We start from the raw sequence: 18,981 nt of genomic DNA, 5'->3' as shown, positions 1-18,981 counted from the left end.
TTTACTCATATATTTTATATTTTTAGTAGGGATAGATGGACATAAAGTCTTATATTTGGGTTAAAATAAACACTCCAGAATCTAAAATAGAGGTGTGAACTAGACAGCAGTTTGTCTGAAGTTTAGTCTTCAGTAAGAGGAAAAAGTTAAACAACAGCCAAGGAAATCTAATAGGATTTTATGTTAAATTAAAAGTGACAATGATTTAGCAATAAGCTGATTTTCTGCCCTGATAATTCTCTGGCATTTAAACCCCATCATTACCTACATCTTCTTACACCTGTACTCTTCAATTCAATCACACTGACCTCCTGACTGTTCCATGAATAGTTTAAGCTTTCTCTTGCCTCTGGGGCATTTTCTCTTGTATTCCCTATACTTGGAACATTCTCTGCACTCTGGTCTGACTACAGCATCCCTGATTTACTTTGTTCCAATTAAAAGTCACTCCTTCTATTTTCCCCAATCCTTCTTAATTCTGTACCCTTAATCTGTTTGTTATTTGTATATATTATTTTGCATCCTGTTGTCCCCATCAAATTGTTAGCTTCCTGAGGGCAACAACTATTATTCTTCTCTTTTTGTATCCCCAGTAGTAGGTTCAGTACTGGCAAATACAGGGCACTTAATAAATGTTGATTGAGTTCTTTGTGTCTTATTTTAGGAAAAATGTTGATAAAATTGGAGAGTATCCATTGCAGAACAATCACTGGAGGCCAGAAGACCCTCTGTGTTTGTGTATGCAAGGACTGGTTAAAGAAATTATGGGTATTTATCCAGAAGAAAAGAAGGCTTAGGGGAAGTTTTAATGGCTTCAAGTATTTGAAGTTTTACCGGTGGACAAGATTAAATTTGTTATTCTTGAGTTCAAAATTCAGAATTAGGATTGCTGAGTAAAAGAAGCAAATTTACGCCTGATATAAGGAAGTTTATAAACAATTAGAATGATATAAAAATGAAATAGTCTCCTCAAATATCAATGACTTCCTCCTCCCTGGAGAATTTTACTTTTTCAGTATTGGTGGAGAGAATTCATTTTTAGATTTGAGTTGAGCACTATGTTCTGCAGAGTTTTCTTGAAAATTTTAAACTTTGTCATTCTCTTAAATCTAGTGTTTTCATATTATTTATTCATCATATTCTTTAATATTCTGAAGGCAGTATGACAGTGGAAAGAGTGCTTGATTTGTAATCATTGAACCTGGGTTTAAATCCTAGCTCTGGAAATTATTAGCTATGTGGCCTTGGATAAACTATTTAATCCTTTTTGGGCCATGAAAATTAATTCTCTTCAATTAGATAATTGGAGACCAAAATAAGTCTTTCTTTAGTTATATTATTATTTGTTAGAATCATAGTTTTTTAAAAAAGAAGGAAGGAATGGAGGATTCTTGATTTTAATGAATTTGAGAAGAATTCTGTCAAACTATTAATTAACAATTTCAATATTACATAAATTATTCTAAAAAAAATTGAGGAAAAAACTCACTATCAAGCTCCTTTTATGAGACATACTGCACAAGTATAGAGCTGGTAAGGATAAAGCATCAAAAAGAGAATTATAGATCCTTCTCAATAATGATTTCAATTCAGAAATTTGAAATACAAGAGTAAAAACCTAGGCTGTCTCTTCCCTACTCTATTTAATGGGGTTTTAGAAGAATTAAAAAGTATAAAGATAAATGTAACAAAATTGATTAAATAATGGCCTGTTTGTTGATGAGAGGGCTATCTCCAATTGTTCTGATCTGTGTCTTGCCACTGGACCCAGATGGCTCCAGAGGACAAAGTGAGACTAGTGACTTTGCACATCCCTTTTTCACTTAAAACCAGTTCACTTGCATGTCATGGCATCACTTCCCTGGTGTCACGCTCTTCTTCAAGAACAAAGAACAAGCAACAATTAAATTTGTTGTTAACATGATAATTTATTTAGAAAAATTTAGTGAATCTATAAATTCATAAAAATAATGAATAGCTTCAACAAAATTGTAAACTACAAAATAAGTTAATAAAGTCAGCATTTATTTAATATTCAAGAAGGTGTAAAAAAAAAAAAAGATAAAATATCCCTCAATAAATATTTACATAATTTGCCAAAACCCTGGGGTATTTTGATTTATCACAAACTTTGCAGCTATATTTGTTTGCTTCTATATAATTTATACTTAATGTAGTCTACTAATTAACATTTTTAATGAGTACCAAATCATTTTAATACTTACTGCTTTGTAGTATAGTTGATATCTGTACTGTATATCTATACCAGTGCTAATAGATCCTCTTCCTTACTGCTTTCTTTTACTATTACTACTTTTGAGATTCTTGACCTTTGGTTTCTAGATATGAATCTGGTTGTTATTTTTTTCTCAATAAAATATACTTTGTAGTTTCATTGTATAGTGTTTACTAAGTAAATTAATTTATGTTGTTTCACCATTTTTAAAATATATGTTCAATCTGTCTATAAGCAATTAATGTTCTTCGATTACTTAGGTCTGTATTGCTACAAAGAATATTTTAGAATTCAATTCATATAAATCCTTATGCATTTCAATTCATATAAACTCATGGATCATATACTAAGTATCTCATAGATGTCTATATTTTGAAGGGAACTTCTATTTTTGGTCCCTTTTGCTAGTTTTTGTTTGGTTCTAAATAACTCTATTTAGCCTTGTGTTTTCTCCTTGTGCCCTTAGTTATAACTTGCTTGATTTCTTTTGATTGATTTTTTAAGACTGAGTACTTTCATATATCCTATTTAGTTTAAATAGTTTGTATTTCTATAGATATTCATTGATTTCCTTTCAAGTTTTAGATTTATATTTCCAGTATAATCTGAATTCCTTGAGAATAGGTATCATTTTATTTTTTGTACTTATGTCCCTAATATCCGGCTCTACTTATTTAAATGATTGATTGATAATGTTTAATTGTATAACACTTCCTAATGCTTCTTTTTATATTCTGTAGTCAATTCACCTTGTTCATTTTACATTTTCATAATGTTATCTTTCAGTTGAAATCTTTCATTCATCTTTTCAGAAAACTGCTTAGCTTTGTTTAATCAGTTGTAAACAAAGTATATTAGTATTGACTATACAAATTTGTTCACACACTATAAGTCATTTTTAATGGCAAGCCAGTTCATAACCCAAAGGCTCAAATGTCTAGTAGCTTCTGGTTGCTAAAAGTCTTTTGCCTTTTATGGTGTAACCATCAGGTCTGGCATGGCTTCTCTTTAGGTCTTTCAGTAGAGTCCTCGTTTCTTTAGGGAGACAAATCTCTTCTCCATTCCTGATATTTACAGTGTCCACAACTGTAGAAATGCTAATAAGACTGGGATCTCAATGAGAAACTCAAAAATTCTTCAGTTCTCTGTAATTCATAGGGTTTTTCTCTTTTCAGAGGGGAAGGGAAAGAAAAAGCAAGGTGAAGATAATTTTCACATTTTTCTCAAATAATTCCCTTATGAGAAATTTTTGCCAGGCTGCTAAATAACAGAATCCCTCTAATCAATAGTAACTTACAGTATTTTTTCATATGACTATCACTTAATTTCACCATCTAAAAATTGTCTTCATATCCTTTGACTATTTATCAATTGGGGAATGACTTCTATTATAAATTTGACACAGTTCTTTATATATTTTAGAAATGAGACCTCTATCAGAAACATATAGCTGTAAAGATTTTTTCCCAGCTTTGTACTTCCCTTTTAATCTTGTTTTTGTTGGTTTTGTTTGTGCAAAAAACTTTTTATTTAATATAATCAGAGTTGTCATTTTGCCTTTCTTAATGATCTCTAGTTCTTCTTTGATCATAAATTCCTCCCTCCTCCAAAGATCTGATAGGTAAATTATCCCTTTTCCTAATTTGTTTATTGGCATCATCCTTTATAAAGGCCCATGCACCCATTTTGACTTTATTTTGGTATGTAGTGTGAGATGTTGATTTATGTTCAGTTTCTAACATTATTTTCCAGTTTTCCCAGCAATTTTTCTGAAATAGTAGGTTATTATCCCAGAATCTGTAGTTTGGGGGTTTATTGAATACTAGATTATTATAAGCTTTGATTATTGTGTCATGTGTATTCTATTCCATTGATCTACCACTCTTTTAGCCAGTACCAAATGGTTTTGATTACTGCTGCTTTATAATATAGTTTTAGGTTTAGTACTGCTAAGACATCATCCTTTGTATTTCTTTTTCATTAATTCCTTTGATACTCTTGACCTTTTGTTCCTCCATATGAATTTTGTTATTATTTTTTTTAGTTCTATAAAAAGTTCTAGTTTTGGCAGTTTGATTGGTATGGCACTAAATAAATAGACCAATATAGATAGAATTGTCTTTTTTATTATATTACCTCATCCTATTCATGAACAGTTGATATTTTATTTGTATGAGAAGTGTTTTGTAATTGGTGTTCATGTTGTTTCTGGATTTGCCTTGGCAGGTAGACAACCAAGTATTTTATTTTGTCTACAGTTATTTTAAATGGAATTTGTCTTTGTATCTCTTGCATTGGGCTCTGTCAGTAACATGTAGAAATGCTAATGATTTATGTGGATTTATTTTGTATCCTGAAAAGTTTTCTAAAATTGTTAATTGTTTCTAATAATTTATTTAATTGATTCTCTAGGAATCTCTTAAGTATACCATCATATCATATGGAAAGAGTAGTAATTTTGTTTCCTCATTTCCTACTTTAATTCCTTTAATTTCTTTTTCTTCCCTTATTGCTAAAAGCTAACATTTCTAATACAATATTAAATAGTAATGATGATAAGTAGGCATCTAGCTTCTCTTCATTACAAATAATGCTTACTGTTCATTTTAGATAGAAATTGCTTATTATTTTAAGGAAAGCTTCCTTCATCCCTATGTTCTTTATTGTTTTTAATAAGAATGGGTACTATATTTTGTCAAGATACTTTTTCTGCATCAATTGAGATTATCATATGATTTCTGTTAGTTTTGTTATTGGTGTGGTTGATTATGGTAATAGTTTTCTTGGTGTTGAACCAGCCCTGCATTCCTGGTGTAAATCCCTCTTGGTCATAATGTATTATCCTACTGATAAATTTCTGTAATCTCTTTGCTAATATTTTATTTAAAATGTTTGTATCAATATTCCTTAGGGAAATTGGTCTGTAATTTTCTTCCTCTATTTTAACTCTTTCTGGTTTAGCTATCAGTACCATATTTGTGTCATAGAAGGAATTTGGCAGTACTTCTTTATCTATTTAGTTTACATATATTAGAATTAATTGTTCTTTGAATGTTTGGTAGAATTCACTTGTGAATCAATTTGGCTGTGGAGATTTTTTCTTAGGGAGTTCATGAATGACTTGCTCAATTTCTTTTTCTAAATGGGAATATTTAAGCAATTTATTTCTTCTTCAGTTAATTTGAGCAATTTATATTTTTGTACATATCCATCCATTTCAGTTAGATTATCAGATTGGCTGCCATACAGTTGGGCAAAATAGCTCTTTATTATTGCATTTTCATTGAGGATAAGTTCACCCTTTTCATTTTTGATGTTGTAATTTGGTTTTCTTCTTTACTTTTACTAATAAAATTGAGTCAAAGGTTTGTTTTTGGGTTTTTTTTTTTTTCATAAAACTAACTCTTAGTTTTAGTAATTAGTTCAGTAATTTTTTTAGTTTCAATTTTAGTAATTTCTCCTTTGAGTTTCAGTATTTCTGAGTTGGTATTTGGTTTTGAATTTGTTCTTTTTCTAACTTTTTAAATTGCATGCCCAATTCATTGATCTCCTGTTTCTCTATTTTAGAGATACAAAAATTTCCCCTAAGAACTGCTTTGGCTGTATCCATAGCTTTTGGTATGTTGTTTCATTATCATTCTCTTGGATTGTTTATGTGATTTGTTGTTTAACCCACTCATTCTTTAGAATTAGATTATTTAATATCCAATTGGTTTTTAGTTTATCTTTCCCTGGGCCTTTATTAAATATAATTTTTATAGCATCGTGGTCTGAAAAGGAAGCATTTACTATGTCTGCCTTTCTGCATTTGATTTTGAAGTTTTTATGCCCTCATACATAGTCAGTTTGTTGGTGCCATATACTGTCAAAAAAAGGTGTATTCCTTTCTGTCCCTATTCAGTTTTCTCAGAGGTTTTCTAGGATTCTATAGTTTCTCCCTATTTTCTTATTTATTTTGTGGTTAGATTTGTCTGATTCTGAGAGGTAAAAGTTGAGGTAGATGTCCTCCATAATACAATTTTGCTATTTATATGCTACCACTTGGTGTGTGTGTATGTCTGTGTGTGTGTGTGTGTGTGTGTGTGTGTGTGTGTGTATATATGTATATATATATATATATATATATATATATATATATATATATATATATTAGTATTAGTATTTCATTGTTTATGGTACCTTTTATCAAGATATACTTTTCTTACTCATTTCTTTTAATAAGATCTATTTTTACTTTTGCTTTATCTGAGATCAGAATTGCCAACCCTGCTTTTTTTTTTTTACTTCAGCTGAAGTATAATAAATTCTGATCCAGTCTTTTACATTTATTCTGTATGTGTCTCTCTGTGTAAAATGTGTTTCTTTTAAACAAGATAATGTAGAATTCTGTTTTTTAATCCACTCTGTTATCCAGAGAGTTCATCCCACTTACACTCAACAGTTATTATTATTTAAGGGTTAATATCTTGCTTTGGGGTGAGAGGACAAGGGAAATGGTCTAGGCAGAGATATGAAGCCAGGAGATAGAATGTTAGATAAAAGGAACATTTGACATTGTTTATCATTGCCTTTTGGATGTTCCCTCTATCTTTGGTTTTTATGCCATTTTATTTATATATCTACTCCTTAACCTTTTATCCTCTTTGTAAGATGCCCCTTCCCAACTTTGTATTCTGTAAAACTTCTTTGGTTTTAGTTGTGTTCTGTGGCCTTGGAAGTGATGTAATTGGAAAAGATACGTTTCTTCCTCTAGATTATTTTGCCCATATTTGCTCTATATGATCAGAATGCTTAGGCCATAAATATTGCTGGGCTGTTGTCTGATAGCCTGTTGGTCTGTGATGACGGAGTTTTTGAGAGAACTGAGCAACAATAATGACATACTTAAAATTGACACAGAAGTAGAACAAAATATTTCCCTTTCTCCATCCTTTTTTCTCATCCCTTAATTTTATTTTTTTTAAAAATATTATCTTATAATATTCATCTCACACCCATATTCTCTATGTACTCTTTCTAACTGCTCCAATAATGAGAAAGTTCTTATGAATTTCAATGATCATCATCCCATGTAGGAGTGTAAATAGTTTAACTCAAGTCCTTTTAATTGTAAATACTTTTAAGTCCTTTTTATTTCCTTTCCTATTATATTTATTATATTCCTTTTATATTTATTTTATTTATATTATATTCCTTTTATAGTTCTCTCGAATTTTATATTTGAAAGCCATATTTCTATTTAACTCTGGGCTTTTCATCAGGAGTGCTTGAAAGTTGTCTGTTTCATTAAATATCCATTTCCTAAATAGGACTTTGGGCCTTGAGTCAGGAATGAATTCAAATTTGGTCTCAAGACACAATGACTAGATGGCCCTGGCCTAAGTCACTTAACCTTTGATTAACCTTGGCTTCCTCTGTTGTCAAATGAAGATAATAATGGTACCTGCCCCACAAAGTTTTTGTGAGGATCAAATAAATAATTGTAAAATTCTAGGATATAGTGCTTGGCATATAGGAGGCATCATATAAATGTTTATTCTCTTCCCTCTTACATATGAATATATCCAATTCTCACACTCATTGAAAGACATTTGTGCTCTCTTTCTTTCTTTACTCTTTGTCTCTTTCAGATCCTGATATTAACCACTTTATTTCTAGTCTACTAATTTCAGACTTCTTACTATTTTTTATCTTTCTTAAAATTTTCTGCTTGTTTACTAAGCTATCCCATCTGGACTGTCATTTATCATTCTTTTTCTACTTGTTTGGCTTAATCTTAATTCAAAAGAAAGGAGTTCATACTATGTAACTGTTCAAACTAAATTATGCCAACCCCCAAAAACCATTTGTTGTTTCTAGAAATAATAACATTTCTATTTACAAAAAAAATTTTTTTTAACATTCTGTATCCCAAAGTATAACAGTTGGATATTCTATTTTACCTTAGACTCTTTTCCTCAGTTTTTATTTTTTACCTTATATTTTATTTTACCTTTATATCTATGGCTAACAAAAAAATTCCTTATTTCTGAAATATTGAACATTATCTATAAAATCCAGAGTTATGTGATCAAATTTTGATGTAAATCATGTGAATATAGAAATCCACTCAAGAAATAGGAAATTTTATCAATAGAATTTATTCCATGGTTTTATTTTGCAATTATTTTGTTCCTCATTTTAATTTTTAACTTGTTGACTTTATGAAGGATAAAAATATCTGGTAATTTTGCAACCATTCTATTATCCTGCCTTTAGTAATAAATTTAAATTTGGGACCTATAGATAAAGATATTGAAACAATCCTGACTTACTTTTTATTGAGTGCATTGTCAGCATTTCTGTATCAAAGAAGTTTCATTTTTCCTTTTACTCCTGTAATACAAAAGTGAAATTAGTATTTATATCTAATATATTGTTAGTAGAATTTTTTGACAGTTCACAAATATGGTTTTTTAAAAGTATAAATGTGTTATTGTATTGTTTGCTATACTATGTGTTTTAAGCATCAGTCAACTCACTCTTTTATTTTTCTACTTACAGTAAAAACTCAGATTCAACAAGGATTAATCTCAGTTGCAGCTCGTACTGTTATAACACACCTAGTAAACCACTTAGGTCACTATCCAATGAATGGTGGTCCTGCTATGCTAACAAGTCAGGTTTGTGAAAATCATGACAATCATTATAGTGAAAGTTCTGAACTTTCTCCTGAGCTTTTTGAGAGTCCAAATCTCCAGTTTTTTGTATTGAACAACACAACATTGGTATCCTGTATCCAGATAAAATCAGAAGAGAGTATGCCTGGAGGAGGATTATGTGCTGGGCTCACATCAGCTAATTCAAATGTCAGAATTATAGTTCGTGATCTGTCAGGTAAATATTCATGGGACTCTGCCATCCTTTATGGACCACCTTCTGTAAAATATTCCTCAGAACCAGTGTCATTCATGTTTTCATTGTCTCATCAAGAGAAGTCAGAAGATACTTTAATTTCTAGTGAATGTCTAGAAGATATAACTGTTAGAGATGGACTTGCACTCCAGATTAAGAAGAGATTCAGAGAAACAGTACCAACTTGGGATACAATAAGAGATGAAGAGGATGTTCTTGATGAGCTCCTCCAATATTTAGGTGTTACTAGTCCTGAATGTTTACAAAGGACTGGTGTTTCACTCAACATTCCTGCTCCACAACCTATATGCATCTCTGAAAAACAAGAAAATGATGTTATCAATGCCATCCTTAAGCAGTACACAGAGGAGAGGGAATTTGTTGAAAAGTACTTTAATGACTTAAATATGAAAGCTATGGAACAAGAAGAACCAATGCCTCAGAAGCCTCAATCAGCATTTTATTACTGCAGATTGCTCCTCAGTATATTGGGAATGAATTCCTGGGACAAAAGGTAAGGATCCAAGAAATCTTAGAGTTTACATTTTAAAACTTTTTGGTTTATAAGTCAATTTTAGTGATTCCTTCTGCCTTCCTTTACCAATCTCTGGACATAAATGAATATATTAAGATCAGGGAGGCTTATTAATATTCAGATAGGAAAAAATTCAGATAGGAAACATCTGGATGTGAATCATTATGGAAAGAAAAGGGCTAGCTCTATGGCCATTAATAATACGTGTGTGTATCCATATATAATGTGTGTGTTTATTGTACTTTCACATATTTTCATTTAGGTTCTATATTCTTAAAATTCTCACTGCATTAAGTACACATAGTAAATAAAACTGAACATATAAAAATCAAGATTTTGAATTCATTTATTCAGTCTGCCTTTAAAATTATGACTTAAATAATAAATTTTGCTATTTTTTTTTTTGCCAAAAATTTAAAAAGTACAACAAGGCAATAGTTTCAGAATTTGAAACATTGAATCCAGGATCTAATAGAAAACAACATGTAAGATTACATCAGAATTATATCAATTTGAGAAAGGTGTAGAATTTTTTAAAAGATTTTTGTTAGCTAACAGTGTATCATTGATTAATATAGGCATTGAAAAATAAGGATTTAAAATTTTAGCTGCCTATAGGCAGCTAGGTGGCAGAGTGGATAGAGTACCAGCCCTGATGTCAAGAGGACCTGAGTTCAAATTTGGTCTCAGACTTAACATTTCCTAGGTGTGTGACCGTGAGCAAGTTACTTAATCCCTGTTGCCTCAGTGAAAAAAAATTATTTCAGGGAAAGTAAGATAAAGAATAGCATATTTATTATTATGTTTGTATATAACATATAATAGAAGGGTAGTTGTAATATTATTGCTTCAATCAATAAAAATTTATTAAGCTCCTATCATGTGCAAGACATCCCAGGGATTCAAATACAAAGGAAGAAATAATTCTTACACACAAGTAGCTTATATTTTAATGAGAGACACAACAAGAACGTAGAACTATGAAATGATACAAAATGGTTAAATATATGTCTTTTTCAAATGGAAAGTTTCAGCTATTGAGGGGATCAGGAAAGACTTCATTTAGGAAGTGATACTTTACTTGTGTCATTGAATAAAGAGAGGAATTCTAAGAGGCATTGGAGAGGGACCAGTTTGACTAGATCAAATGGCCAATGAGACCAAAAGGATAGGTTAGAAGTAGGTTGTGAAAGGCTTTTAAACCTAAATTAAGGAGTTTAGCATTGTTTAGGACAAATCAGAGTAGAGGGAAACTCAAGATAGTGGGACAATTCAAAGATTATTAAAAATCATCTGGTTAACTTCAGAAGTTTCTCCATACTGGTTCTGCCTCTAAAGTCATTGTATAAATTTATATTTATTATTTTATATCTCTGAACATAGTTAGATTCCTCAGGATCTTTGATTTCCATACATTTTTCTCAGTGATATAGTAGAAGGCTGTATTTGAAGTCAGAAATTTGTCATTCAAATCCTAGACTTGTTGCTCTAATCTGGATGACAATTGAACAAGTATATTTTTTGGCTTGTTTCCTCATTTATAAAATTAATGTTGGACTGGATAATCTCTTAATTGCCTTCAACTTTAAATCTATCATCATCTAATCCTAAGGACCTTTCTAGCTCTTAGATAATGGTTTTCAATTTTGCAATTGCAATCCATAGACTAATTTAGAACCATATAGTTGGTATAATAATTTCATTTGCATAGAAGGCCTCTGTGGTATAAAAATAATAATTCTTGGCAGTTTACAAAATGCTTTATATTCATTTGATGACAGTGCATGTGAAGTAGTACTATTCCTTGTTACTATTAATTAGGTCATATAAATAGCCCAAATACTGCTGATGAGGATCAGAAGTGGTTTGGTCAAGCCACAAACTCAGGACAAGAATGTTGATTTTGTCACTCATTCCAAATGCATTATTCTTAATTATCACTTTATGGGCAAATGGTATTATGTAATGCATATCATTTGACTTGTGAGCTATCCAAATTCTTTCTCAATCATCATTTTTTGACACATGATTTGTATTCTATTATTTCATCTGATTTATTTTTTAAAGCCGTGTACTACAGATGAAATTCACATCCAATCTTGATTCTTCCTTTTGAAATAAGAGTAGAGAAATATACATAGTCTAGAAGACTAAAGTTGAAGAGAACAATAGATAGAATCTTCTAATAGAAAAATATCAAGTCCTTACATAGAAATAATAGTGAATGTTCTTTAAAGTTTTTTAAAAATCTGTTCATCTTTGTAGTAGAAATATGAAAATACAAGAAAAATATATAAATAGTCCATAAAGAAAACAGAAGGTATGTTCTAGGACTGTCATGTCATTTATTATAAAGGTGATAAAAATATCCATTTCTTTCTTAGGAGGAGCTTTCATCTCCTGAAGAAAAATGAAAAGCTACTTAGAGAACTTAGAAATTTGGACTCAAGACAATGGTAAGTACTGAAAATTGTCATTTGTAAATAATTGTAATGTAATGTGTAAATAACTGTAATGTAATGTCTGACTAGCTCTCTGGAGGGCCTCAGGATCAGCCTGAGTCCTTGGTCTTTAGGTGGAAAAGTGAAGGAGGCAGGAGAGCCGCCACTTTGCTCATCCAAGATGGAGTCTGGAGCCTGATATCTTCTCTGTGGCTTAGAGCTACTGCTTAAAGAGCATGGCCAAAGAGAGTTAGCCCGGACATTACATTTTTTTAAAGTCCAAAGTCTTTATAGTCTTCTTCATTCTCCCTGTCTGCGCCAGCAGTCTCAGTCAGGCAGCCATTCTACAGTCTCTCATCTCTTCCAGTCATCCAGTCAGAAGTCTTCATAGCTCAAGGTCCAAATGAACCTTTTGCTGATTTTGTGGGACATCTGTAGACAGCTGTCATATGAACTATTGGTGAAAATACAGCAACAAAAATTATGATAAGATAACTTGCTAAAGAAAATGCTAATGAGGTTTTCAGAGGAATTATACTAAGACTACACAAAGATGCTCCTTTAGATGAAATCTTAAGATGCTGTGCCACAGAAGGTACAAATACCTTTTATATCCAGGCTATGATGCAGATTTCTCAAGATCTGAACATGGGAAGACAAGGGTCCCTTTTGGCAAGGGACTTCCAGAGAGACTCATTAATGCTTTCAGTGTGGTAAAGTAGGGCATTTGAAAGCTCAATGTTGGCATAGAGATAGAATGAGAAGACAGGGTGGGAGAACAAGACCCAAAACCGTATGTCCATTATTCATGTGTCAGCTATTTTCGTGAAGGCTTCCCCTCTATCTTATCTTCCTGGAAGAGTGTCCCATGCTTTTATAGCAGCAGCAGCAATTTGCTTATATGCTGCCATAGGATAATTAATCTGTGCTAAAGTATCTGCATAAGGACCTAAACTTGCTAGTTGATCAGAGGTGGCTGGTATATTAACTCCAGGTTGCCTCTTTCATTGGGCTTGTATTCTACAGAGTTCACTATACTCAGAAAGCCACAACTCGTTTTGTCCAGGTTCTAAACATATCCTTGCTATAGATTTCCAATCATTAGGGTTAAAATTTCAAAAGCCAAATTCTCTAATAACATATTAACATAAGATGATGTAGACCCATAAAGAGTATTAAGCTTTTTTCAGCTCTTTGATAATTTCTAGATTAAACGGAGTGTATTTTCTTTTTTCTTGACCTGAAGAGTCAAACTCTTCAATCACAGGGTACATTCCTATTTTTAAATCAGATATATCTTGTCCTTCCTCTTTAGCTTTAATTAGTGCCCTTTGTAGTCATGTCATATGGAGTGCATAAAGCTGCTTCATGGGTGGTGCTGATGGTGTCACACTGCCCTTTCCCCTCCTCCCTATTCATATCTTTTATAAGGCTCAGCTAAATTAATGCTGGGTACTGAAAAGGCAAATCTTTTCATATCCTCCTTATCTAGAGGAATAGAATAGAAACAACCCTTAATGTTTATAATCCAAAGAGGCCATTCTTTAGGCCAGAGGTCCTCAAACTTTTTAAATAGGGGGCCAGTTCACTGCCCCTCAGACTGTTGGAGGGCCAGACTATAGTAAAAACAAAAACTTTGTTTTGTGGGTCTTTAAATAAAGAAACTTCATAGCCCTGGGTGAGGGGGATAAATGTCCTCATCTGCCACATCTGGCCTGCGGACTACAGTTTGAGGACCCCTGCTCTAGGCAGTTGATTAGGAGATGGAAATCCATGCTGAAGAGTTCCCATAGTTTCCATCTGTTCATTTACTTTTCTTAAATCAGTCAACATTTTCCATTTTCCAGATTTCTTTTTTACAACATATACAAGGCAATTCCAAGTACTTAGAGAAGTTGGAAGTGTCTTTGATCAAGTTGCTCCTGTACTATATCTAATAAGGCCTGAATTTTATCACTTGCTAAGAGCTACTGTTCTACCCACATTGATGTATCAGTTTTCCATCGAATAAGAGAAGGTGAAAGTATTGGCAGGCCTTCAACAGTAACCCTGCCTAAAAAGCTGAAGTTATAGGGTTATAAAACCTATGAGTACTCATTTTTCATCCTAATTGTTGTAAAATGTCTCTTCACCCCAGATTGATAGTGATTTTTTCAACTATAAAAGGAGTAAAAACTCCTATTTCACTTTCACATCTCAAAGGAGTAGCACTAACTTCAGCTGCTAGTGATACTCCTATGCCAGACATATAGATGTCTGCTTTAATCTTTGGCCAATGATTAGCCCAATTGGCACCTCTAATGACTGTATGATCTGCACCCGTGTCTACTAACCCTTACAATAGTATACTATTTACATAGATAGTGAGCATAAGATGATCAGCTGTAACAGCTGCAGTCCAGAATATTCCTGGATTCTTTTTCTGGGAATCAAAATCTGGATAAATATCACCAAATTGCCTATCAGGAGTGTGTATCATCAGTAAACCTGATGCTACTACTTCTCCTTGTTGGTAAGTCACACATTGTCCACCTGTATTAGTGACTGGGATATTATCTACACATTCCCTGGTTTCCCAAATCAGTATATGGATGGACATGTTTTGTAATTACTCTCAGGAGGTGAAATGGTCAAAACCTACTGTGCCTAGAGGCACAGAATCTAAGGATCAGACAGGGACAGATTTCACTTCTCCCAAGGATATCTCAGTAGTTCCAGCTGCATACAACTTTATTTTCTCTAATTGCAATCCCTTTCTCCCTTCAGATTGCTTCTTAGCTCATTGATCATGTAGTCCATTTTTTCTCATGTATATTTAAATGTTATTATTTAAATTAGAAAATTAAAGCAATATTAATCAAAAGTATCATTTATTCAGCTTAGAAATATTTACTAAAGTTTTGTTGTGATGCTCGTTTTAGCATGCTAGGGGTTCTAAGACGTAACTTCTGTCCCAGATACTTAGTAGTTTTGTGACTCTGAGCACATCATTTAAACTATCTAATCAATTATCTTAATCTATGATTTTATAATTCCCTCAATCTAATTTTAGTTTTAAGGAATCAAGTTTCTCTTTGGACTTGATCTTAAAAGGAAGGAAGACCTTTTGAAGAAAATAATACCAGTGACTTTAGACCAGAACATGGATGTATTTCTGTTTTGAAAAGAAGGAATAAAGAAGGGTTATGGGTGGCTTATTGTGTTTCTATACAATTAAATTTAGTCTTTGCCCTCATCACCTTTTTGCTGTTTGTATCTATTCAGAACCTTACGGTCTTCTGTTTTAAAAATGCCCATGTTAGCAACATTTTTCTGTGCCTTGCCTGCCAGTTACCAAACCTTCATATTCTCCACTATTATCATCTATCTCTGCTCCTGGTATAACAGAAATTACTAGAAAATTCATGAAACCATGTTGTCTTCTGATAACTAGTGTAGCATTCTTTCCAGTGAATTTTTAATGGAAGCAACATGGATTAAGAAGAGGTTCAAGGCCTTCCTCCAGCACTGTGTTTTCCTGGGCAAGTTGCTTAAGTTTTTCTGCCTTGATTTTCTCATCTGTAAAGTATGATAATAATTGTACTAACAGCCATATAGAGGTGTTATGAAGAAAGTTTGTTGTAACTTTTAATAAAAGATTACAGAAGAGAAAATAAAATTAAGCAAGAAATCTGTCTGGACAATTTTCCAGTAGCAAACACTAATATTACAACTTGATTCTATTCAAAGTTTGTAGAAGACATTGGCTAAAAACCAAAAAAGCAATTAACAAAATTTTATTGCTACTCATCAGGCAAGGAAGAGAACAAATTAAAAGTTGGAAGAATTTTGGAATACATCTTTCATTTCTATTTGTTCCTGTACTGTAGCACACATTGGAATAGCTTTGAATATATAGTTATGCATTAATATTCCCTATCTGGTTTGACATCTCATGTATTCATCAGCTTTCACTTCATCAATTCTAATTTTTAAGGAAATCTTATCTTCTGGAAAGTTTTATACATCTTTTACCATGATTTTCGTAATTTTGTTTTATAGTTCTTATTTTTTCCCCATTTTTCTTCTATTGTTCTTATTTGGTTTTCAAATCTTTTTTTTTTTTTTTTTTGGCCCATTTTATTAAATTTCCGTTTCTCTTCTGGAAATTCTTGTTGGACTCGTGGCCAATCTACATTGTTATTTGAAGCTTTGCTTATCATTGTTTTCAAATTGTTTTCTTCTCTTGTGTCTTGTGCTTCCCTGTCATCATAGTAGCTGTTTATGGTCTAGTTCTTTCTTTTTTTCCTTATTCCTCCAACTTGTTTCTTGACTTTGGACTTTATGTTACTGTTGGACTTTCTAGGGCATCATGTTCAGAAAACCCAAGCTTAAGTAACGGCATTAATGGGTCACTATAATCAACAAAGACTACTTGGAAAATTGAGATTTTGTCTATCAAAAAATAGGTTTAAACCTTCTCATAACATATTGCACAATAGTTATATTTCCTAGATATCAAAGGTCACTTAAATGAATTAGAAAAGCCAAGGAGATACTTTTTGATGGATGATGGAAGTTTGTTTTTTACATTTCATAATTCTTTGTAGAAGTCAATAAGTTTTCTGTGCTTCCAAAGTAGTGTGATCTGGAGTCTACATGTTCTTCACTCAGGTTTGGGTCTATTAGCTTTGGTGTGATTGAGTTTCAGTAAATGCTACTAGGTTCTCATTCTGGGGGGTTCTGTGGTTTCAGAGCACATGTATTTCTGGTCTTAGTCTTCTGCTTTGATTCTCATACTATAGGCTTATATGATGATGTAAAAGCTAGAACTGAATTATACTCTCCTTCTGGAACCAGAGCTACACAGCCACTTTTTCAGAATTTGTTCTGTGCATAGTACTAAGCTAGACTCTACTACACTCACTTGCACCTGCTTCTTTCTATCCTGTATTTGTGATCTGGAACTTGCTACTGGGAAATAGAGTTGCCAAGGGACATCTATTTTTACAGTGTGCTCTTTATCCCATTGCTTCTTGCCCCTAGTTTTCTGTCTCAGCTCTCTGTCTGTCTTTGGATGCTGGAATGTTATCTATCTTGCAGCTCTCATCAAGTGTCCACAGACCTCTCTGTCAGTCTCCCTAAGCTTCTCTGACTGTAAAAATAACCCAGTAAGACTTTTTATGGGTTCTCCTTATCAGAATTTGGTCTGTCACATTTTCTTGGTTATGAATATGCAAAAATGCTTCCTCTCACTTTATCATCATGACTCCACCCAGACTCTTCTAGTATGATGTTACCTAAACTTACGTATTTATTGAATGACATGCCAAATAGATTATCAAAAGGTTATTTCCTAGGCTAGAAAAAAATAAAAGCAAAACTTATCTAGAGAAAGAAAAGATCAAAATTATCAAAACTAACAATGAAAAAAGTTCAAAAGAAGGGGACCTAGAACTTCAATAATACTTCAAAGCACTAATTTTTAGTTTAGGAATTAATGTTTAGGATAATGTTTAGGAAACCCAAAGGTCTCAAGCAGTGAGGTTAAGGGGTCTCTATAATCAACAATTGTTGCTGGGAAAACAGATTTAGTCTGCGATAATGTAGGCTTAAACCATCTCATACCATATTGCATAATAGTTATGTAACATAGATATAAAAAGGTCACTAAATTGAATTAGAAGAATCAAGAAAGAGATACTTTTTAATAACCATGGGAAATGGAAGTCTGTTTGTTTGTTTTCTTACCAAATTAGGGATAAAGAATTTCATATAAGATAAAGTAGAATATGCTGATTCCATAAGATTAAGAAATAAATAACATAAAATCAGTGCATTAAGTATTAGAAGGGAAATAGTTAAGTGGGGGGAGGGTATCTTTGTAGCAGGTTTCTCTAATAAAGATAAGTAACAGATTCAAATATGTAATAATAAATAAGTGGTCAAAAATTCTCAAAAGAAGCAAAACACATTCTACAGGGCAACAAGATCATGCGATGATCAATTCTGATAAATACAGCTCTTTTCAACAGTGAGATGATTCAGGCCATCTACGCCCAGAGGGTAGACTGTAGGAACTGACTGTGGATCATAACATAGCATTTTCACTTTTTTTGTTGTTGTTTGCTTGCATTTTATTTTATTTTTTTTTCCTTTTTGATCTGATTTTTCTTGTGCAGCAAGATAGTTGTATAAATATGTATGTATATATTGGACTTAACATATATTTATACCATGTTTAACATATATTATATTACTTGCCATCTAGAGGAGGTGTGAGAGGAGGAAAGGAAAATTGGAACACAAGGTTTTGCAAAGTTCCATGTTGAAAAATTATTACATGCATATGTTTTGAAAATAAAAAGCTTTAATAAAAAAAATTAGTGGGTGGATCAAAGAAAATCAGCATATAAAAGCAATGAATCACAATAATAAAAATTAATCTTGTCCCTAGTCGGGAATAAAATAGTAATTAGCAAGTAAAAAAAAAAAGGGATAAAATAGTAATTAGCAAGTAAAAAAAAAGAAGCAAAACATAGTCTTAATTACCATATTCAAATTCCTTGTTCACTTTTGTTAATACTATTCATTTCTTGTGAGATCTCAGCCCTAACTTAATTTGTCTTCTTCTTCTTTTTCTTCTGTCTAGAATTCAGGGGTCCTCAAACTTTTTAAATAGGGGGCCAGTTCATTGTCCCTCAGACTGTTGGAGGGCCGGACTAGAGAAAAAACAAAAACTTTGTTTTGTGGGCCTTTAAATAAAGAAACTTCATAGCCCTGGGTGAGGGGGATAAACGTTTCTCAGCTGCTGCATCTGGCCCCCAGCCGGAGTTTGAGGACCCCTGTCTAGATGATGAACATAGCTGTTGTCAGAAGTCTTACAGTATATGTCA

At 32.4% G+C, this 18,981-nt stretch overlaps 1 protein-coding gene across 3 annotated transcripts in view; it reads left to right on the top strand.

Annotated features, from left to right (window-relative positions):
• RALGAPA1 (Ral GTPase activating protein catalytic subunit alpha 1) overlaps positions 1-18,981 on the top strand; it is a 307,831-nt gene that overhangs the window by 210,663 nt on the left and 78,187 nt on the right. For all 3 annotated transcript variants that reach the window (XM_051977982.1, XM_051977984.1, XM_051977983.1), the window contains 2 exons: positions 8,780-9,644; positions 12,050-12,121. In XM_051977982.1, the coding sequence (XP_051833942.1) occupies positions 8,780-9,644; positions 12,050-12,121 (937 nt within the window). The remainder of the gene's footprint in view (positions 1-8,779; positions 9,645-12,049; positions 12,122-18,981) is intronic.

This window comes from Antechinus flavipes, chromosome 2, assembly GCF_016432865.1.
Source record: "Antechinus flavipes isolate AdamAnt ecotype Samford, QLD, Australia chromosome 2, AdamAnt_v2, whole genome shotgun sequence".
Taxonomy (NCBI): domain Eukaryota; kingdom Metazoa; phylum Chordata; class Mammalia; order Dasyuromorphia; family Dasyuridae; genus Antechinus; species Antechinus flavipes.
Note: the sequence above shows the minus strand (reverse complement) of the source record. Positions and strands in the feature narration are given on the sequence as shown.